Genomic DNA, 23463 nt, shown 5'->3' with positions numbered 1-23463 from the left:
GTGAACCTTCTCTGCACTCCCTCTATGGCAATAATGTCCTTCCTCAGATTTGGAGACCAAAACTGTACGCAATACTCCAGGTGTGGTCTCACCAAGACCCTGTACAACTGCAGTACAACTTTCCCACACACAGGTCCACCAATCCCTCAGGCTAGATGTTCTTTCTGACCCTTCTGGGTCACAGGTGTCTCTGAGATGACAGTGTTGGAACTTGGTTTCACCAGATTGGGCTACAGTTGCAACTTTGGACAGGTGAGAGGATGCTGCTGCTTTGCCCCTCCCAGGCGCTGGGTGGTGCCGCGACTGCCGCCATGCCTCATCCTCGGCGCTGGGCGGCGCTGCGGCTGCCCGCTTTACACGGCTTGGACTCGAGGTGGCGCTGCGGGAGCTGGCTGTACCCCGCCCGGACAGCAAGGGGGCGCTGCGGCCGCTGCGCTGCTCCATCCCGGCCGCCGGAGGGCGCTGCGGCCGCTGACCTGCCCTGCTCCATCCCGGCCGCCGGGGGGCGCTGCGGCCGAGTCTCGCGATGTTTGGTCGTCCCGTTACACGTCACTTGGGGCCGGAGAGATGGCGGAGCGGCGCAAGCAGAAGAAGCGGAGTCAGGTACCGGGGTGAGGGTCCGCCGTCCTGCCGCCGGGGACACGGCCATGGGGCGGGTGGCGAGGGAGCAAAAGGCCATGGGTTGGTTGAGCGGGGGAGGTGGACCAGGTGAGAGTTTGGAGGGGAGATGGGGTGAGGATTTGGCTGAGCAGAGGTGAGGTTGGAGGAGGTGAGGTACAGTGGGGAGGGAGAGGTACAGTGGGGAGGGGGTGAGGTACAGGGGGTGAGGGGGTGAGGGGGTGAGGTACAGTGGGGGGGGGGTGAGGTACAGTGGGAGGGGGGAGGTACAGTGGGGGGGGGGTGAGGGCGAGTTGAGGATTGGTGGGACAAGAAGGAGACATTGGGAGGGATGGAGGGTGTTTGATGGGAGGGGAGGTTGAGGAGGGGGTTTGGATGGTGGGATAGGGAGAAGGTGTTAAATGTGGGAAGAGTGGATTTGTGGGGCTGGGTGATGAGGGTAGATGGGATAGAAACAGAAAAGGTGCAAGAGGAGGCCATTTGGCCTTTTGAGCCAGTACCGCCATTCAATATGATCATCCAAAACCAGTCCCCTGTACCTGCTTTCTCCCTTGATTCTGTTAGCCCTAAGAGCTATATCTAACTCTTGAACACATCCGATAATTGGATGGATGAGGGAGGTGGGTGTGAACGGTGAAGGATTTGGGGTGGTGGGGAGAACTTAATGGAATGTGGAGGGGTGGGTTTATATTGAGAAGTAGAGATGTTAAGCAATGGGATGGGTGAATGGTGATTTAACAGGATGGAGGCTTGTGCAAAGAGATAGTTGGGGTGGTGGGATGTGGAGGGCTCGAGTGTGGGGCAGGTTTAGGTTTAAAGCTCGTGGAGAACTGGTGAGCAAAAGGCCAACTGAGACACGGATTCATAGCTTTGTTCATAATTAGCTCTTTACTTAATGCTCTAAATTCCATCTTTATTCTCCTTGTTAAATTTGGTGGTGGAATAATGTGAGACCATGCCATTAAGTGGTTGTAGAATTTGGTCTTTTTTTTCCCCAGGGCAAGGTTAATCCAGAAATTGGATCAATTAGCATTGATGCAAATGTGCAGATTGCACAAGCATTGAGTTGATGTGATTATTTCTAGGTGAAGTGATGTCCATTGGACTGAATATTTAACCTAGAACACAGTATAGGAGACAATGAACCACAGTGGCTGGAATCTTGTGCAAAACGCAAAGTGCTGGAGGAACTCAGCGGGTCAGGCAGTATCTGTGGAGACTTCAGACTAATCAGTCTGTGTTTCTGGATGCACATTTTTCAAAGATGAATGCAAATTTTATATCTTACCTTACAAAAGAACAAACGTGGTCGGTTAACTAGTAATTTAGAAATTACAAACTCTGCAATTAGAAATTAGAACAGTACAGCATAGTAAAATGCCCTTTAGCCCACAATGTCTGCCGAACATGATAGTTCATAAGTTGTATAAATAGAATTAGGCCATTCGGCCCATCAAGTCTGCTCCGCCATTTAATCATGGCTGATCTACCTTTCCCTCTCAACCCCATTCTCCTGCCTTCTCCCCATAACCCTTGCCACCTTCCTCATCAGGAACCTTAAAAATATCCATTGATGGCCTCCACAGCCGCCTGTGCCGATTAATTCCACTGATTCACTTCCCTCTGATTAAAGAAATTCCTCCTTGCCTCCTTTCCAAAGATACGTCCATTTATTCTGCAACTATGGCTTCATGTCCTAGACTCTTCCACTGGTGGATGCATCCTCTCCACTCTATCCAGGCCTTTCACTATTCGGTAAGTTTTAATGAGGTCCCCCCTCATTCTTCTAAACTCTAGTGAGTACAAACAAGCCCAGTGCCATCAAATGCTCTTCATATGTTAACCCATTTATCCCTGGGATTATCTCCGTAATCCTCCTGTGGACCCTCTGTGACGCCAGCACATCATTCCTCAGATATGGAGCCCAAAAACGGCTCGCAATGCCACCTGGGTTGCCTCATAATGCCACTAATCTTTTCTGCCTGCACATGATTCAAAGCCCCCTATTCCTGACACCAGTTGCACAACTAATGGTGTCACCGTTTAGACAGCATTGAACAGCCCACAGAGAACGAGGAGCAGATTGTTCTTTGTTGCTGACCTCAGAGTTTAAGTTGACATTCTTGCAGACAGTGAGATGTGTGGCTGGATAATTTTGCAGGTGATTCAGACATGATCTTCAGAGGATGCAAAAACTAACAGGATGCGTTTTCTGCATAATTCAACAACCAGCAACTGGGTAGTTACATGGCTGCCAACATTAATCGGCGATGTATGCTAGCCGCTCACAGTGGATCAGGGTGCTCAGGACAGAAGGCAAATACCTTGCCCACCGATGAAGAATCTGACCTTGCAACTCTTCTCCGATGAACAACCAGGCTCGGGTTTCTGGTTTGGTAGCAATGGTAGCAGAGTCGCAGAAACAGGCCAACCCAACCTGTCCATGCTGACCAAGATGCCCCATCTTCGCTAGTCCCACTATAGTGTAAAGAATTACCTGAAATGTTACTGAGATACAGTGCGGAAACAGTCCCCTACAGCATGGAAACAGACTCGACAAATAAACATCCTTCCTTGAATCAACTCGCCTAACATCAACACATGCATTCTTCTTCATTTGCATTGAATCTGAAAATGTTAAATTTTCTAGTACGCACTGTTAACACATTCTACAAGCCTGCCTCTATTATTCACCTGACATTTTCTCCACAATTTCTCTGGGGGTATTCTGAATTAGTATTCCATGTGTTTAGTCATACAACACAGAAACAGGCCCGGCCCAACTTGTCCACAGCTGACCAACATGCCCCATTTAAGCTAAGTTCCACCTACCCGAGTTTGGCCCATATCCCTCTAAACCTCTCCTATCCATGTACCTGTCTAAAGTGTCATTTAATTGTTATAGTACGGTCCTCTGGCAGCTCGTTCCATATTACCACCACCCTCGGTGCAAAAGTTGTCCCTCAGATTCCTCTTTAATCTTTCCCCTCTCACCTAAAATGGCGGCATAGTGGTGCAGCAGGTAGAGCTGCTGCCTAACAAAGCTGGAGACCCTAGTTTCAATCCTGACAATGGGTGCTGTTTGCACGTTCTCCTTGTGACTGCAAGGGCTTTCTCTGGGTGCTCCAGCTTCCTCTGTCATTCCAAAGACGCACAGGTTTGTAGGTTAATTGGCTTTATGAATTGCCCCTAGTTTGTAGGATAGAACTCGTGTATCAGCGCAGACTCGGTGGGCCGTAGGGCCTATTTTCACGCTGCATCTATAAACTGAACTAAACGATGTCCCCTGGTTCTTGATTCCCCTACTCTGCATTTACTCTATCTGTTCCTTTATACATCTCTATAAGTTCAGCCCTCAGCCTCCTGTGTTCCAAATATTCTACGCTATAGGTGTGGGGCCTATATCCCAAGACAGTGGTAATCTTACGGGACGCTTTAGCACCTTTTTTTGGTGCATGTAACATTTGTCTGAGGAGAGTATCCTGTCTGAACATGCAGGGAGAAAATTGCAGAGAGATTTGTATAACTGAAATAGTTTATTGTCCTACCTTACCTGATCCTGACTTTGTTGTTAGTAGCCGTTTATCCATTGACCTGTAAAAAGTTTGAATATATTCCACGACAAATTAGTAAGAGTAAGTCATGTTTTTAATATATATTTCACAACAGTACGCTGAACAGTACACCACAGGAACGGGCCCTTCCGCCACAACGATTGCAACAAATGACGCCAAGTTAAACATCTCATCAGCCTGTACTTGATCAATATCCCTCTACTCCCTGCACTTCGATGTGCCTTTGTAAAAGGCTCTTGAATGCCGCTATTGTATCTGCCTCCACCCTCGCCTTTGGCAATATCCTGCAACCAAATTTAAACAAAATGCTTACTAGTCTAACACCACAGAAGTCTATTGATAGACACAAGTGCTGGATTAACTCAGCAGGTCAGGCAGCATCTCTGAGGAAAAATAATGGGTGATGTTTTGGGTCAGGACCCTTCTTCATAGAGTTGTACACTATCTACGCCTTCGGCCCACCTTGTTACTGTTCCTGCCTCCAGCATCATCTCTGGCAGGCGGTCCTGATACCAACAACTCTGTGTGTGAAAAAATCTATCCCTCAGATCCCCTTTCAAACTCCTACTTACCTTAGACTTAGACCCTTTAGTTTTAGACCCCCCTCTCAAGGAAGGCAGATTCTGGCTGTCTCCCCTGACAATGCCTCTTGTTGTTTTATATACCTCTATAAGATCACCTCTCATCCTGCTGTGGTCCTGGGAAAACAGACCCAACCTATCCAATCACTGCTTAAACCTCCAACCCTCCAAGCCAGGCACTAACCTTGCATAGGAACAAGGAACTGCAGATGCTGGTTTACAAAAAAGGACACAGTGATGGAGTAATTCACTGCGTCAGGCAGCATGAGTGGATGGACTGGACTGACTCCCATACTCTCTGCAGCCTCTAGCAAGTGGATCTGTTGAGCATGCACAGTCTCGAGTCAACATTCGGACCTTGGCTGCAATCCAAAAAAATCATTATCCTAGAGCAAGAGAGATCAGATTATGTTTTTGACAGCATTGGAATGATTTTAGGAGTGCAGACTATATCTTCTTCATGTATCTTGCAGGCAAGACTGCCCAACAAATGCCGCCAACTTTACGAAATGTTGCCAATTTATTTTAAAACTGCAGCTTGTTTCTGCAGAAACCCACTTTATCTACACCCAGTGCAGTTCTTACCGGCTAGAAACCTTCAGCTTGTGCCTATAACCTGTAACTGTTGAAGGTACGTTTGATGTCAATGGTTGCAAATTGGATAGCCTCAGGGATAATGTCAGAAAATATTTTCTTTACGGTTCCATTTACCATTTTCACAAGCTTTTCTCCTTGTGTTCTATATTAGACTTGCTATCATCTAGCTTATTGTTTTTTTTTATTGTCACCTGTACTGAGGTACAGTGATAAACATTTTGCGTACTATCCAGGGAAACGATCTATACATGATTACAATTATACCATTGACGAGTACAACAGATAGTGCAAAAAGAGAAAGGAAGCAGTGTGCAGAATGTAGTGTTACCACTGCAGAGAAAGTGCAGGTTAAAAAAAAGTACAAGGGCTGCAATGAGATTGATTGGGAGATGGGGCATACATCCCCTAGCTTATGGGGAAAACCAATAGTCTGAGAACAGCAGGGAAGCAGCTGTTCTTGAATCTGGTGGGATGAGCCTTCAAGTGTTTGTATCTTCTGCCTGATGGGAGAGAAGAGGGAATGACTGGGCTGTGAGTGGTTCATAGTGATCAAATATAGTTCTCTTTGAATTATAGATCAAACTACAGTGCTCTCTATAATGTTTGGGATAACGATCCATCATTTATTTATTTGCCTCTGTACTCCACAATTTGAGATTTGTAATAGTAAAAAATCACGTGTTTAAAGTGCACATTGTCAGATTTTATTCAAGGGTATTTTTATACATTTGAGTTTCGCCATGTAGAAAATACAGCTGTGTTTATACACAGTCCCCCCATTTCAGGGCACCATAATATTTGGGACACATGGCTTCACAAGTGTTTTTAACTGCTCAGGTGTGTTTAAATGCCTCCTTAATGCATGTATAAGAGATCTCCCAGCACCTAGTCTTTCTTTCCTTTAGTCTTTCCATCACCTTTGGAAACATTTATTCTTGTTTATCAACATGGGGACCAAAGTTGTGCCAATGAAAGTCAACTAAGCTATTATGAGACTGAGAAACACGAATAAAACTCTTAGAGACATCAGCCAAACCTTAGGCTTACCAACATTTACTGTTTGGAACATCATTAAGAGCGAGCACTGGTACGCTTACTAATCACAAAGGGACTGGCAGGCCAAGGAAGACCTCCACACCTGATGACAGAAGAATTCTCTCGATAATAAAGAAAAATTCCCAAACATCTGGAACAGATCAGGAACACTCTTCAGGACTCGGGTGTGGATTTGTCAATGACCACTGTCCGCAGAAGACTTCATGAACAGAAATACAGAGGCTACACTGCAAGATGCAAACCACTGGTTAGCTGCAAAAGTTGGATGGCCAGGTTACATTTTGCCAAGAAGTACTTAAAAGAGCAACCACAGTTCTGGACAGATAAGACAAAGATTGATGGCAAGAGCAAAGTATGGAGGAGAGAAAGAACTGCCCAAGATCCAAAGCATACCACCTCATCTGCGAAACACGGTGGTGGGGGTATTATGGCTTGGGCATGTATGGTTGCTGAAGGTACCGGCTCACTTATCTTCATTGATGATACAACTGCTGATGGTAGCATAATGAATTTTGAAGTGTATAGACACATCCTATCCGCTCAAGTTCAAACAAATACCTCAAAACTCATTGGTTGGCGGTTCATTCTACAGCAAGACAATGATCCCAAACATACTGCTAAAGCAACAAAGGAGTTTTTCAAAGCTAAAAAAAGGTAAATTCTTCTGTGGCCGTCAATCTCCCATTCTGAACCCAATTGAGCATGCCTATTATATGCTGAAGAGAAAACTGAAGGGGACTAGCCCCCAAAACAAGCATAAGCTAAACATGGCTGCAATACAGGCTTGGCAGAGCATCACCAGAGAAGACACCCAGCAACTGGTGATGTCCATGAATCGCAGACTTCAAGCAGTCATTGCATGCAAACGATATGCATCAAAATACTAAACATGACTACTTTCATTTACATTACATTGCTGTATCCCAAACATTATGGTGCCCTGAAATGGGGGGACTATAACACTGGTGTAATTTCTACATGGTGAAACCAAAATGTATAAAAATGGCCTTTATTAAAATCAGAAAATGTGCACTTTAACCACGTGATTTTTTTTTTTCTATTACAAATCTCAAATTGTGGAGTATCGAGGCAAATAAATAAATGATGGGTTGTCCCAAACATTAAGAAGGGCACTGTATATCAAGTAGATGAAGTCACAGGGACTATAGATGCTGGTTTACAACAATTGACACAAAGTGCTGGTGTGACTCGGAGTTAAAGGGAAATGTGAGGTAAAATTTGCTTTCAACTTTGAATAAACATATGTAAGATTTTTTTCAAACATATAAGATTGAAAAGTCATAAGAGCGGAATTAGACCATTCTGCCCATCAAATCTGTTCCACCATTCGATCATGGCTGATCTATGTTTGCCTCTCAACCCCATTGTCCTGCCATCTCCCCATAACCCTTGATAAGATTCATAAGACATCGGAGCAGAAATGTTTTAGTTTGGTAGGAAGTGTACAGTTGACTGTATTTAAAGTGCAGGTTGAAACTATTCTGGTCCAATATCCTGTGGTCCAACAACTCCCAATTTTTGGATCCGTGGTATGCATCCTTACTGATTAACTAATTCCACCTGAGATTTAAAATTAACCAAGATCTGTACTGATCTGTACCTTATTAACCCATCAGTGAAACTTCCATGATCGTAGCTGACAGCATTCCCTATTTATTGAAGCTTTGAGTTACCAACACTTCTCAGAAATGGAACAACGCTCATGTAACTGTGACGTGTCCTCTATCGAGACATGGAACAGTTCTACTCAGAGGAGGATGTACGTGGGGAATTTTCTGTGGTCTCACATTGGATAAACTCCAAGGCTTGGGGTAAACCTGGAGTAATTTCCCTACATATTCTTATTACACAGGCCCACCACTGATTTTCCGGCAGCTGGTGGTCTGCCACCTCCTTCAATCTTGTCAATATTACTAATAGCACATTTGACATCCCTCACGCCCGGAGGTTTCCCCGAAAATGTGGCGCCTAGGCTGGGTGAAGCAGCCGATCTCGACATCAACGCCACTTCCGCGCCAATCAGCGGGTTGAATTGCCCCCCTGCGGCCACGGTTCTGAGACTGCGGCCACGGCTCTGGGACTCCGGTACGGGCGGAGCCGGCAGGTCCATTCTCATAGTCGACTTCCAAGGCCAACTTGGTGGGCTGTTATCTCGGTCCCTCAAGGCTCTGAAATCAAGGGTGATTCAGATTATTTCTCAAAGGCAGCAATGTGGTAGCTTTCATTCATGATGTTGGTATTCCTGGACAAACTCAACAAATTAGATCTGTATTTTCAGATAGATTCATGTTGCTGTTTACATATTTATAAGATACTTTTTTTGATGGTGCTGTCTAGTTCCTGAAATGAATAACAGTTTCAAAATATAAACCACAAACCAAGATAAAACACTGTCATTTTTAAGGAAATGATTTTGTAATTGAATGATTTAGGTGAAAGCTACAACATGGAAACAGGCCCTTGGGCCCACGGAGTCCACGCCGACCATCGTTCACCTCGTTCACACTAGCTCTCTGTATCTCACTTTCTCTACACAGCAGAGGCAATTTACAGAGCCTGATTCACCTACAAATATGCACGTCTTTTCAGATGTGAGAGGAAAGCAGAGAACCCAGAGGAAATCTGCACGATCACAGGGAGTAGGTGTGAACTCCACACTGAGGTCAGGCTTGAACTTGGGTCTCCTGTGCTGAGGCAGCAGCTCTGCTGACTGTGCCACAGAACTGCCCTGGTGTATTGGAAATGTATTTTTCAGAACTTTTTTTTTTAATAAGTGAGTGCATTGAAATCAGCAAGAAATGACTTCCCAAAGCCCGAATAAATATTTAAATTAAATATAACCATATAACAATTACCGCACGGAAACAGGCCATCTCGGCCCTACAAGTCCGTGCCGAACAATTATTTTCCCCTAGTCCCATCTGCCTGCACTCAGACCATAACCCTCCACTCCTTTCTCATCCATATACCTATCCAATTTATTTTTAAATGATAAAATCGAACCTGCCTCCACCACTTCCACTGGAAGCTCATTCCACACAACTACCACTCTCTGAGTAAAGATGTTCCCCCTCATGTTACCCCTAAACCTCTGTCCCTTAATTCTGAAGTCATGTCCTCGTGTTTGAATCTTCCCTAGTTTCAATGAGAAAAGCTTGAGAGATAAATATAGAGAGTGACGGAAGATACCACAGGTGCTGAAATCACGAGCCAAGCACAAAGTGCGGGAAGACCTCAGCAGGTCAGGCAGCATCTATGGAGGGAATAGACAGGACATTTAAGGTCGGAGCCCTGCCTGAGCTGCTGAGTTCCTCCAGCATATTTTGTTTTGCCTTAAAGAGGTAATGTGAAGCAGTTTTGGTGAAGGTGCAGTCTTCCGAGTTTGCTTGAGTGTGTAGAAGCTGGAGGATATCATCATTTGCTCTGAAACTTCATTAGTTATCGTGTACGGTTGAAAATGAAATACAGATGGGCTTTAGATAAAGAATACTGGATGACATTTTAATTAAACAGATAATTGCAAGAGTTTGGCATTATCTCAGTGGATCTCAGTCAGCGTATACATTGGGTATGTAAGCAAATAATTTCACAGTGCCTAGCCACATGTGACAAAGTATTCCTTCCTATCAAGCTTATTCTTGCAGTCAAGGAAATTTGCTTTTAAAATTGATCAAGTGCATCATAGGTCTCAATGGAAAAGAGCAGGAGGAATATTGTCAATAATACCATGCAAAGCAGTTCTGTTCATAACTAGTTCATTGTTTAGGAAGCAAATTTATCTTCCATTGAGTGGATCTTCTCAACCTCCCTACCGAACTTTACGATGAGGTTGGACAACTTAGATTGTTTTCTCTGGAGTGCCGGAGGCTGAGGAGGGACCTGATGGAAGTATATAAAACTATGTAATGTATAGCTAGGGTAGACAGTTGGAACCTTTCTCCCCAGAGTGGAAAGGTCCAAGACTGGAGGGTATATCCCCAATCTGAAGAAAGGTTCTGATCCAAAACGTCACCTATTCTTTTTCTCCAGAGATGGTCTGACCTGCTGAGTTACTGTAGGATTTTGTGTCTCTTGTGTATACTTTTAGGTCAAGTGGGTCAAAGTGTAAAGGAGATACACGGGGCAAACATCCATGTACCAGTCAAATTGTCTTTCAAATGTAGATACAAGGAACGGCAGATGCTGGTTTACAAAAAAAGACACAAAGTGCTGGAATAACTCAGTGGGTCGGGCAGCATGTCTAAAACGCGGATAGGAGTTTTTTTTAAGTTGGGGATCTTCTTAAGATTGATTATCCACGGGACGAGAATGGTTGAACTTGGAGGAAGCCCACGTGGTCACAGGGAGAATGTGCAAACTCCCCACAGACAGCACCCAAGGTCAGGATCACACTCGGGTCTCTGGCGCTGTGAGACAGGAGCTCTACCAGCTGAGCCATTATGCTGCCCCAAGCCAGAATACTACAGCATTTCTTCAGTGCTGCATTAAGGGCTGTGTGCTTTGGCCATTTTCGGAGGTTAAACCCCCAATTTCCGATCCAATGGCATTAATGCAGGATTCGCACTATTAGCAAAAACGTACAATAAGCTGCACAAAGCTTATACTGCTTGGACCCTCCAATGTGTTCTGTATAGTACATATTGATTCATTTTCAGTAGCATATCTGGAGGACATGGATGGGCAATGGAACATTGATTGTAGGACGTCTCCTGCCATATGTCATTCCTAATCCAAAGTAAATTTAAGATGAATCGAGACAGAAACACAAGGAGCTGCGGATGCTGCAAGATTCCAGCTATTGCAATTCCTTGTGTTTCTGTCTTGATTCATCTTAAATTTACTTTGGATCCGGAATGATATTTGGCAGGAGACGTCCTAGAGTCATACGGCATGGAAACAGGCCTGGGCCCAACTTGCCCACGTTGACCATGAACCCCCATTTACGTTAGTACCTTCTTGAGTTTGACCCATATTCCTCTAAGCCTTCCCTATCTATGTACGTATCCAAATGTCTTTCAACTGTTGTTATGGTACCTGCCTCAACTACCTCCTCTAGATCCATATACCCACCACCCTCTGTGTACTGAACTCCGATTAATGTCATCATTTACAAACTACAATTGTCTTTTGTTTTTAAGGAGGTTGGAGAACCGACGAAAGAGGAGAAAGTGGTGGCGAAGTACTTACGATTCAATTGTCCAACCAAGTCCACCTCCATGATGGGCCACAGAGTTGATTATTTTGTTGGTAAGATCACAGCGTAACATGTTAAAATCAATTGTCTTTGTGCCTCTACATGTATCTTGACAATGACAATTCTTAAGCTAATGAATCGTGGGTTTGGTCAGGAGCATATTCTTTTGTATTTCTTGGATTATGCAGTCTTGCACCATTCTTCTGTTTTGCACTCATTGCATTTATTGTTGTATTTATCATTACTGTTCATATACATTTACTCTGAGCTTCATGCAAACAAGGAATTTTATTGCACCCAGGTGTATATGACTTTAGACTTTACTTGAGAGATACAGCACAAAAAAAGGCCCTTCGGCCCACCGAGCATCCCAACCAGTGATCACCCTGTACACTAGCACTATTCTACAGACTAGGAGCAGTTTACAATTTGACAAAAGCCAATTTCAAACCTGTATGTCTATGGAGTGTTGGATGAAACCAGAGCACCCGGAGAAAACCCAATGTAAAATCAGCACCTGTAGTCGGGATTAAACCAGGGTTTCTTCAGCTGTAAGGCAGACACTCGCTGTGCCGCCCATGACAATAAACTAATCTGGTATCATTCAGCCACTGGGGTCTTCACTGCCATTCAATTAGGTTATCACTGACATGCACTGTGGATCCATTTAGTTCCAATTTCTGATATCCAACAAAGTCTCTCATCTCGGTTTTGAAAACGTCACTTGTTCTTTAGCAATTGTATGATGAAATATTCTAGCAAGTGTTAGAAAGGGAAAGAGTTAAGCAACCCTTCAGCCCAACTCTGAAACAGTTTAGTTTATTATTGTCTCGTATACAGAGGTACAGTGAAAAGCTTTTTTGTTGCATTCTATCCAGTCAACGGAAAGACTATACGTGATTGCAATTAAGTCAACCATAGTGCACAGATACAGGATAAAGGGAATAACGTTTAGTGCAAGATAAAGTCCAGCAAAATTCGATTAAAGATAGTCCGAGGGTCCCCAATGGCCCAGACCCTTCAGCCCAACTCGTCCGTGCTGACTAAGATTCCTATCTAAGCTGACATATATCCCTATAAAACTTTCCTATCTGTGCATCTGTCCAATTGTCTTTTAAATATTGTTATATTCTACTTATACTGTTATTTACAGTTATACTGGAATAAAGGTCTTCAGATATGAATATCTGTTTTACTTTCCATAGCTCCCAATCCCGATCTCTGAAAGCTTTTCTATTCTTGATCCCATTGTTTCAAAACTCTTCGTCGGTGACCTTTGCCATAAGTTTATTATCCATTGTCTAAAGTACTGTAACTTGAAGAGCATTGTTTCTCCTGCGCATTTTGTTCTTAATTTGCATGCCAATAAACTCAGACCAGATGGTATTTTGGCTTATTGTCTTTGTGCCAAATCCATCTTCCCTGAATATTTTCTTTGTAAAATGATGTAGTAATAATATTTTAAAAATAAGTTAAGGTACTATGAAATTAAAAAAAAATATTTGATCAGAATTATTCCAGAAATGAGAGGCTATGTCACACCAAGAAAACTGGGTTCCATTTATTCTTGAGAAAATAGATATCGTATTATATATTTTTAAATTATAAAGAGGTTTGATAGGGTAGATCTGGAGGAAATGTCTCAATTTGCCTACTAGATTGGAACTGGGGACCCATAAGTAGTCATAGAGTCATCCAGCGTGGAAACAGGCCCTTTGGTGCAACTTGTCCACATCGACCAACATGTCCCAACTACACGAGTCCCACCTGCTTGTGTTGGGCCCATATCCCTCTGAACATGTCCCATCCATGTACCTGTTTCATTGTTTCTTAACCATTGCAATAGTCCCTGCCTCCTCTGGCAGTTCATTGCATGCACTCACCACCTTTGTGTGAAAGTAAGCCCATCAGAAAATTCATGAGCTGTCTCTTGACTGATTGTTAAATTGTGGAGCTCACTATCATTATTAAATGAATGACTGTTAAAACACAAAGTACACCAGGATAAGCGCTCAACCAAGAAAACCAAGCTCAATGCCAAAGTAGTATCTAAACTGTTTATGTACATTTAAGCTATATTATGCTCAGTAATAAGCTATCTTCATGATCACAAACACATAAGCTAAATGTTTAACCAAGAAATCCAATCCCATTGCCACATAAGAATCTAAGATGCCTTTACATAATTGCACAAAGACTAGGCAAGTAGATACCAGTATATCATTGGGGTTATCAAGTGGGCACCTCCCTTCACTGGTGTTTCTTTGAGTTGGGGCCATGACACCTCAGAAAGGCTCAACAGTTAGTTCTGGCATCCCAGAACCATCCTCTCAATACCTGCTCTCATCACCAATGCTACCAGTCAAAGCAAACAAAGTGAAAACTAACAAGATGTATGAAGAACAACGGGATAGTTTAGTGGGATTAAATTAAGTTGAGTGATGGGTAGTTGTTGCATTATTAATAAAGCTATAAAATAGTCGGGTTGAATGGTCTATTTCTGCTCTTTGAGATGCTTGGTAATACTGCCACCTCATTTCAGCTTCCAAAGCTATAGATTGCTTGTTGGATTCTAAATGGGCAAAAGCAAAGAAAGGAGAGGAGGCTGTCTTTACAACCAGAGAATCAGCAGTGGAATATTGTAACAGGTTTGTGGAATTTTTCTATTGCTGCATTAGCAAATTATTCCTATATTAATACCATTGGCAGTTTAAACTAATCCCATCTGCCCGCACTTGGTCCATTTATCTCTATTCCCTGCCTACCCATGTGCTTCTAATGAATCAGAATGGATGAAATGGGATCGGGCATCATTAGGAACATCGTCCCTCTCCTCCATCTTCTTTCTCCGTGCCCCACCAGGATTCACAGTCATTTCCCCCCCTCTTCCACCTATATTTCTTCCTCTGGCTTCACAATTCACAACTCTTTAACCCTTATCTCACACCTTTTGTCTTCTCATCTCTGGCCTTTGTCCAACCATCCTCCTATTAAGAACCCTCCTCACCTGCATCTACTTACCACTCCCCCTTGTCTCTTCCAACTTTCTCCTCCCTACCATCACAAACCGTCTGAAGAAGGGTTCCGATCCCAAACGTCACCTATTCCTTTGCTCCAGAGATGCTGCCTGACCCGCTGAGTTACTCCAGCACATTGTATCTATCTTCTGCATCCTGACCTGTTGAGTTACTCCTGCACTTTGTGTCTTTGTTTATAAAACAGCAACTGCAGTTCCTTGTTTGTCCGTATTAAGAACATCTGTTTGGGTTAAAGGTATTGATGATAACAAACTTGCAAATATTTTTCTTTAACTTGTACTTTAATGGCGAACGTAACCCAAAACATTTTCCCCCGAATTGCCGACAGGCTCCTCAAGAAACAGTTCTTCCACAGAGCCCTGAAAGTCATGAAAAAGAAGTCTGAAAAGGAAATCAAAAAGGAGAAAGGGAAAAATGACAGCAGCAAAGAGGAGGAAAAGAAGAGCAAGAAGGAATTGGCTAAGGATGAAAAGAGCAAGAAGGAGAAGAAAAAAGATAGTGAAAAAGAAGAGTCTAAGAAAGAGAAGAAGGTATGAGACCTAGTCCCCTCCTTCGTACACCCATCTCCCATCCCCTTCCACATCATTTTCCTTTTATCCTCCCCATTCCCTTCCACCCATATCCCTCCCTCCGACTTTACATTTCACTCCTCAGTATCTGACACCCTCTTGTCTCATTTTCAACTCCAGCCTTTGTCACTTACTCCACCCATCAATCCCTTCCCACCCCTCCCAGCTTTCTCCCCCTTACTAATATCATTCTGAAGATGGGCCCCGACCCAAAACATTGTCTGTCCATTCCCCTCCAAATATGCTGCCTGACTTAGTATTATAGACACACAAATAAATTGCAGATGATAGAACTTTGAGCAAAACAAACAAAGTGCTGGAGGAACTCAGTGGCTCAGACAGCATCTGTGGAGGGAATGGGCAGGCGACATTGTCAAGTCGCCAGATATACACCATGGAAACAGATCCCTACAGCATGGAAACAGGCTTTGTATTCCAGGTAGAGCGGATGGTTGGGTTTAATCAATCAATCAAAGTGTTTTATTTGTCTCATGAGCAACTGCACAGTGAAATTCTCTTTGCATACGTATGTGTCTTGCATACACATGCAGGGACCGCCTTGATTTGACACCATTTCCAAAGTCCGGACCGCCCGCGCGCTCGGTCTACTGCCACAGTTCTACTGGTGCGGAGGACTTCCTGAGGTTGCAAAAGGCACTGTTGATCTCACTGCATCCCTTGGAACTACTCCAGTCCGCAAGTTTGGGCAATTCCGCATATAAGTGGGACCTGCAGAGAACGGCGGTGAGTGGAAGTGGCCCAGCACAGACCTCGAGTTCTGGGCCCAAAGGGGCTCAGGACAAATGCGTTCACTGAAACCTCAACACTGTACCCAGCAAAATGTCCACGTGGTTGCCCAAGGTAGTGGTCAGAATTGGAGGTTAGACAACATTCCCCACCTCCTTCCACCCCTCCCCTCCGTCCCATTCTTCCTCCTAGACTTGAAAGCCTAACGTTAGCTACTGTGGAGGAGTTCAGAAGCAATAATGGATAGTAACTATTCCATCCTACAACATTCTGGGTATTATTAAAGCAGGACTTGACAGATTCTTGATTAGTAAGGGTGTCAAAAGTTTAAGGAGAAGATATAGTTTAAGGAGAAGGGTTGATAATGGGGTTGAGAGTGAAAGATACTGTAGATCAGCCACGATTGAATGGCAGGGTAGACTCGATGGGCCGACTGGCCTAATTCTGTGACATATGAGCTAAGAACATTTTATTATTTGGAAACATGGTTGTGCCCTTTGAGTTCAGCACTATTAAAAAAAGATTTGATGAGGCATTGAAGATTATTAAGTTAAGGAATTTGCCAAAACTGACAGTCCATAAAATCATGAGGGGAATAGATAGGGTAAATGCACAGAGTCTTTTACCTAGGGTAGGGGAATCAAGAAATAAAGGACATACGTTTAAGGTGAGAGGGGAAAGATGTAATATAAACCTGAGGGGCAACTTTTTCATTCAGTGTTTATGGTGGGTAAAAAGAACTGTTAAGAGGAGTTAGTTGACTAAAAATGTGGATATCAAATATGTTTGAAACATTACATCTGGAAGAGATGAGATTCCTCCTAGCAGGTAAAGCAGACCAATTCCAAAAGACGTGGTCTATGTTTCTGGACCTATTACAAGTATGAGGTGCAATAGTAATTTAAAAAAAAAACAAATATATAAATAAGTGGTATCAGGACCTGGTAACGGGAGGTAAAATAACAAAAACAGACTTGGTTGGTAGTCCCCTTTCTGCGGAGTTTAATGTTATAATAGAGCGATTGTTTCTATTTTCTCTCTCTTTCTTTTCTAGGGTCTATTTTCTCACTTTACTTCCTTCTCTAACTTCTTTCCTAAGGGGCTTTCTTTTCCCAACACTCTTGCACTGCACGACTCTCTTGCACTTTCTTTACTTTCCTTACTTCTACCTTTTTCTTAAAGCTCAAAAAAAATGAAGCGGTACAAAAAATGTATTAAGATATATGTGTTGTGTAGGATTGTAATTTACCGTACTTCTAATAAAAATAAAAATTAAAAAAAAAAAAAAAAAAAGAGGAGTTAGTTGAGGCAGTTACTAAACAGCATTTAAAAGACTTTTGGATAGGTACGTGGATAGGGAGGATATCGAGGGATTAGGACCAAACACAGGCAGGTGGAACTAGCTTGGATGGAGCATCTTGGTCAGCATTGACCAGTTGGGCCGAAGGGTCTGTGCTAGTATAAGGAGTGATCACTGGTTGGCGGTGACTCAAAGGGCCAAAGGGCCTGTTTCCGCGCTGTATCTCTAAAGTCTGTTTCTGTGTTTTATCACTAACACTGAGGTAATTCTTTACACTTTTCCAAACCTTATCATCGCAATCGCAGGACTTTACGCCAGAACCTTACACTCTGTGTTTGTTTTTTGTTTAGGATGAAACTCCAGGAACACCAAAGAAGAAAAAAGAAACAAAAAGAAAATTTAAGTTGGAACCGCACAATGACCAACTTTTCCTTGATGGGAATGAGGTAATCACCAGCTTTAGAAGCTTTTTCAAAAGAGGTTATCTCCTGTCCCTCCCGAAGCTGGTGACCAGCTGCAGACATGAGTTCCACAGGTGATCAGAGATCCTCCGTACCTCAGTGATCAGAGCCCATCAGTCACAGCCGAGTGCCATCCTGACCCCACCAAGGTCCATTCATGTCAGTCACCCAGATGGACAGGTGAGATGGAACTGATCCTCCCATATCCCAGTGGCTGGATTTAATTCAAAATAATGGTGTGCACAATGGAGCTGCTGATGCCTCTGACACAGTGCCAACGGCCCAGATTCAATCTGACTATTCTGGGTGCCCCGGTTTCTTACAACATTCCAAAGGCAGGCAGGTTGGTGGGTTAAAGTGGGTTTAAGAAGCAGCACAGTGGCACAGCAGTAGAGTTGCTGCCTCACAGCGCCAGAGACCCGGGTTCGATTCTGACCTTGGGTGCTGTCCGTACAGAGTTTGTACGTTCTCCCCGTGACCGCGTGAATTTTCTCTGGGTGCTCCGGTTTCTTTCCACACTATAAAGACGTTCAGGTTTGTAGGTTCATTGACTTGGTAAAATTGTAAATTGTCCCTAGTGTGTAGGATAGTGCTAGAGTACAGGGTGCTGAGCCCCGACTTTCAGCAAGAGAAAAGCACACAAAGAGACTGAGAACATGAGCAAAAAACAAAGTGCTGGAGGGACTCAGTGGGGCAAGCAGCATCTTTTGAGGGAAATGGATAGCCGACATTTTGGTTTTGGACGCCGTCAACCTCCTTCTGTATGAGGAAGGGTCCTATCCCGAAACGTCGACTATCCATTCCCTCCACATGATGCTGCCTGACTCGCTGAGTTCCTCCCAGCACTTTGTTTTTAATATTAAGCAAGAGAGTTTTGAGTGTGGATACGGAAACATTGAACGGAAGTGACTGTGTAATTTGAGAATACCCATTCTTCAGTAGTACCTTACTTTACTTTTATCTCAATCTGGCATCTATAAACTGCATGATGTGAAATGAATGCCAGTCAACCCTGTCTTGAGACAGTCTGAGGAAGTGGGATTTTCTTCTGCTGAAGCCAACACTGTTCCTGAGATACCTAGACATTCTTACTGAATGGTACAATATTAATGGTGATTAATAAGTTTCCTCCAGGTGCTCCGGTTTCATCCCACATCCCAAAGACGTACAGGTTTGAGGGTCAATTGGCTCTGTAAATTACCCCTTGTGCGTAGGGAATTGGTGCGAAAGTGGGATGACATAGGATGGGTGATAGATGCTCGCCGTGGACTTAGTGGGCCGAAGGGCCTGTTTCCCTGCTGTATTTCTAAAACTAAAACTAGATATCCACGAATCTGATGCTTTTCTTACTGTTCTTTCGATGTTTTGAGTGAATCCAGTGTCTGTTCATTTTTTTTTGCAGATATACGTGTGGATCTATGATCCTGTTCATTTCAAGACTTTTGCGATGGGACTGATATTAGGTAAATGGCCCAAGAAGCTGTCTTGCACCAGCAATTCATGGAAGCTTATTATTCAATTTGCTTTTACTTCCTCTCCTCACTCCTGTATCCTACGCACTCCTGTCATCTTCCCCCCCCCCCCCCCCCCCCCCCCCCCACTCCACTTGCCCTATCTCACTCGACCATCATTTCAGCAGCCGGCTGGACTAACTCTCTGTGTGTTTGCTTGTTGAACAGTTATTGCAGTGATAGCTGCCACATTGTTCCCACTGTGGCCAGCAGAGATGAGAGTAGGTGTTTACTACCTCAGCGTTGCGGCAGGCTGTTTTGTGGCCAGCATCCTTCTCCTGGCAGTGGGTGAGTAAGGATTTCTGTTCAAACTATTCTTACCATGTATTGTACTCATTTATTTCACAGTTAAATAGGCATTACTGAACCTTGGGGGTAAAAAGGCTTTAAGAAGCAGAAGCTAAAAGCACTTTAATGGTAAAGACTGCTTTTGCTACAATCCGGGATGGGGCATTTGGATTGAGGGACTCTGCTGGTAATTATATATTTGTTTCTTCAACCCCTTGTAGCTCGATGCATTCTCTTCCTCTTAATCTGGCTCCTGACCGGTGGCCGACACCATTTCTGGTTTTTGCCAAATCTGACTGCAGATGTTGGCTTCATTGACTCCTTCAGGCCCCTGTACACACACGAGTACAAAGGGCCCAAGTCGGACTCCAAGAAACCTGGTGAGGAGACGAGCCCCGAGATACCCCAGCCTGGCGAAGAGGAAGCCAAAGAGGGAGAGGGAGAGGAGTCGGCGAAAGGAGCGGAGGGAGTGGCGGCGGGTAGTCCAGCTGCGGAGCGACCGTCTGACACGGACAGCGACCGGAGAGATGAAGACTGCTCCCAGCACAGCAGCGGCAATGGGAATGACTTTGAAATGATCACAAAAGAAGAACTGGATCAGCCCACAGACGACGAGGAAGAAGACGAAGAGGAGGATGAGGATGAAGATGATGAGACACAACCACTACACAGTAAGTCGTAGAACCGGGACATTTCCACCTCCAGCAGCCAAGCACAACGAGCTGATGTTGGAGACAGTTCCACGTTGGTGCAGACATCTGCCTAGTCCACTGTGAGCACCGCCAATGAGAAATTATGAAGTTTAAAACTGCATGATAATCATAGCATTTTAAAATTACCCCACTCAAAACACAACGATCATATGCCGTTACATTCAGGTGGAGCTGAGGGTTGTCAAAGAAATTGTGCCGGTGCAAGTTTGTTTCAAATGAATAGTAGGGCTTCCCACCAATTTGCATTGTGATATTTCAGAATATGATTTCACAAAGGCCCATCAACACGACCCACCTAGAGTTCCAGGGGAGTTCTCAATGGTGTGTGTTATTGCTCAGCTGAAGGAATCGAGAGCCAAAGGCAGGGTGCTAAGGTTTGAAATATCCCCGCTCCCAGCATTGTAACCTCCCCCTCCTCCCCCATGGCTCACAGGAACTCCACTCTCCCGCCAGTTAATAGGTGATGCCATGAAGATGGAAGGTGAAGTTATGAAAGATGAGACTTACTGTCATCTGGGAAAATATTGCTGTTTGTGGGTTGGAGAATATGTGGGTGCTAGGTCTATAAAAAGTAACGCTAAATTTCACCACATATTTGGGCTTCTGTGCGAAACAGAGCCCTGTGCAAAGCCGTTGGTTTCTTACGGACCTTTGGTGCTAGGAACGGTGGCTTTGGTGGCCTTGAAGAAACTAAAAATGGAACCAGAACAGAACGGTCCGTTTCTGTTTAATGATCTCCTCAAATCTGATAATGAACCATAAAATGCACCTTGACTGCTGGATCAAGCACCAACATGTTCCATTGCAATTCAAATTCTCTTGTCTGGCTTTGGTCATTTTCGGGTGATTATCAATTGAGCATTAAAAACGGATGTCTTTTTCAGCTGTGGATGGAATTGATTATGCGTAGACAGGAACAATACTTAAGTATGGGTTTTATAATTAGGTTTAAAAATTTGTGATAGGTACACACAGTATGTGATAATTTGGTACGTTTAGATTGCAGCCAAAGAATTTCCACCCCTTCAAAGCATTTGATTCTCCAACTTCCATTAGTTTAACCTCTTGATGGCTGCGCAAAATACTCCTTTTAAAAAAAAGTGGAAGTGTTTTGGTTGGGGGTCTGTTTCAACGGAAGGAACACTCAGCTTGCTGCAGTTTTCACATTGCATTTAATTTAGTTTGTACAACTGGGGCTGTGGACTTTGAGTCACTTTGCAAAGACAGGACAAGTTGTAGTAAAACCCTTGTAGTAAGCAAGCGACAGGAAATCCTGATGCAATTACAAACCACACTGACCATGTTACCCAATGCATAGTTAAATAATTCCTTGTGTAATGGATGTTCAGATACATCAGCATTACACAATTTGTTCATTATCTCTTCAACTGAAACACACACCTCCGAGCTAATTAGAAATTATGAACATTTGGAGTTGTCAGTTTTCAAGCCTTCATTAGGTCTCTGACACTGATGGCTGATGCATTGAGTTAAATGTGGAACTAAATTAGTCTCCAGTATCTGTTCATGGAGCAGTAATTAACTGAGGTCTGACATTTCACCGAGCTATCTCAACGTGGACCACACAACTTAATAGTCAACTGTTTAATTAATTAAACTATAGCACAGAAAAGAAATACTTGGTAGTGTAGGAATTTTCTATATTCATATGCTTTTCCTAATGAAATGATAAAGCATTTTTTTTTCTGTTATCATGTGTCTTTCTTGGAGAAAGATTTGCCGGCATGCCAGTTGTTCTTCTGGTAGTATCTCAACCTGCTCTCGGCTGTTTTTTTGAGTATTTGTACATCGTATAGTGTAGCTCCTGGCTAGTGCTATTTGTGTATATTGCAGCAGTGAGAGGGAGGCAAGTGCTTGCTTCTTGCTCTTGTTCAAACCCCGTTATGTCCATATTTGGATTGCTATATAATTTAAAGATTTGTCTTTATGATTACTGGAACATTATTTAAACAATAACTGTTTAGCTATTTGAGGAATTAAATGTATCCTTCAATGCAATTAAAAAAAAGTGAAACAAATGTGTCTCTTGATTTACCTTTTCACTCAATTTCTAGGAGCAGGAGTTAAAGAATCTTGTTTTTCAACAAGGTTAACACTAAATGTTCACACAATTCTGCGTTCCACTTGTAACATCCCTTAAGAGAATATCTCCTAACCAATTGCCTAAAAATGGTCCACCACCAATTTTCCGGCACCCTTGGTTCCAGAGCCTTTCCTGATTTATCTGTTCTGCCGGACCAACAGAAGCCATGGCCTCCTAATGGAGTCCAACAGTACTGGAACGGTCCGCCCAGGGCTTGAGATGCAGCCCGCAAAGTTGGCTATGGGAACAGATCTGCCGGGCCAGAGTCGCGAACGCTGGGGTAAATTTGACCCAATGATCGGCGCGCAGGTCCTGATGTGGTCGAGGTCAGCCACCTCACCTGGGCGCCACATTTTCAGGGGGGATTTCAAGTGCGCTCTTGCAATTCTGTCTGAAAATCGGTGGTGGGCCTGTATCTAATGGATACAAACCGCACATGAAATTTGCAAGGAATCTTGTAACTAACAAAAAAAATACAGAGAATGATTTTAAATAGTTTATTGAAAAAAAAATCTTGGTAATTTTGTATAATATCCCATTTTCTTAAACTGGAAATGCAAACTGGTTTAATGGCACAGGTGTATCAACCAAATTTAACATCGACTTCACTATAATGTGCATTTGTCCATTGTGAAAACATAGAAACTATTTTTGGTTTGGTTCTCTTTGACACAGTACCTGAAATTTAATCAGAAACATTAATGCTAATTTACAGCTGAAGGTACTCAGAACTGTTTTGAGCTTATTTTCAATTGAAGGATGCTAATCTTTTAAATGCAAACACTGAATTTTGATCACTAGTTAAAATATGACTAACTAGTTATATAGCTCTTACCTCTGCAGTTGTAATGGATAGATCTCTCTTTGCCCTTGTCCCTCCTAGTGTCAGAAGAACATCCATACCAAGGCTGGATGTAGTTGTGGATGTTTACACTGGAAACTAAACACATCAGACACCATGCCGTCTGCAGTGGAGATATTTGTATCTAATCAGTGGTGGCTGGATTCAAGTTTAGATTCTCGAGGCAAGTTCATCTTGTTCATACAACATTTAAATGTGACTGATTTAATTAACCAGAATTAAACGGAA

At 43.4% G+C, this 23463-nt stretch overlaps 1 protein-coding gene across 1 annotated transcript; it reads left to right on the top strand.

The window, feature by feature from the left end:
• The first annotated feature begins 488 nt into the window (after positions 1 to 488).
• sec62 (SEC62 homolog, preprotein translocation factor) lies at positions 489 to 23396 on the top strand. Its single transcript, XM_055645788.1, has 9 exons — positions 489 to 603; positions 11587 to 11695; positions 14185 to 14290; positions 15009 to 15210; positions 17647 to 17742; positions 19160 to 19220; positions 19437 to 19556; positions 19778 to 20227; positions 23257 to 23396. The coding sequence occupies exons 1-9, from the start codon at positions 568 to 570 to the stop codon at positions 23289 to 23291; spliced, it is 1215 nt and encodes a 404-aa protein (XP_055501763.1). The 5' UTR covers positions 489 to 567; the 3' UTR covers positions 23292 to 23396.
• Positions 23397 to 23463: the final 67 nt, after the last annotated feature.

This window comes from Leucoraja erinacea, chromosome 14 (assembly GCF_028641065.1).
Source record: "Leucoraja erinacea ecotype New England chromosome 14, Leri_hhj_1, whole genome shotgun sequence".
Classification (NCBI taxonomy): Eukaryota; Metazoa; Chordata; class Chondrichthyes; order Rajiformes; family Rajidae; genus Leucoraja; species Leucoraja erinaceus.
Note: the sequence above shows the minus strand (reverse complement) of the source record. Positions and strands in the feature narration are given on the sequence as shown.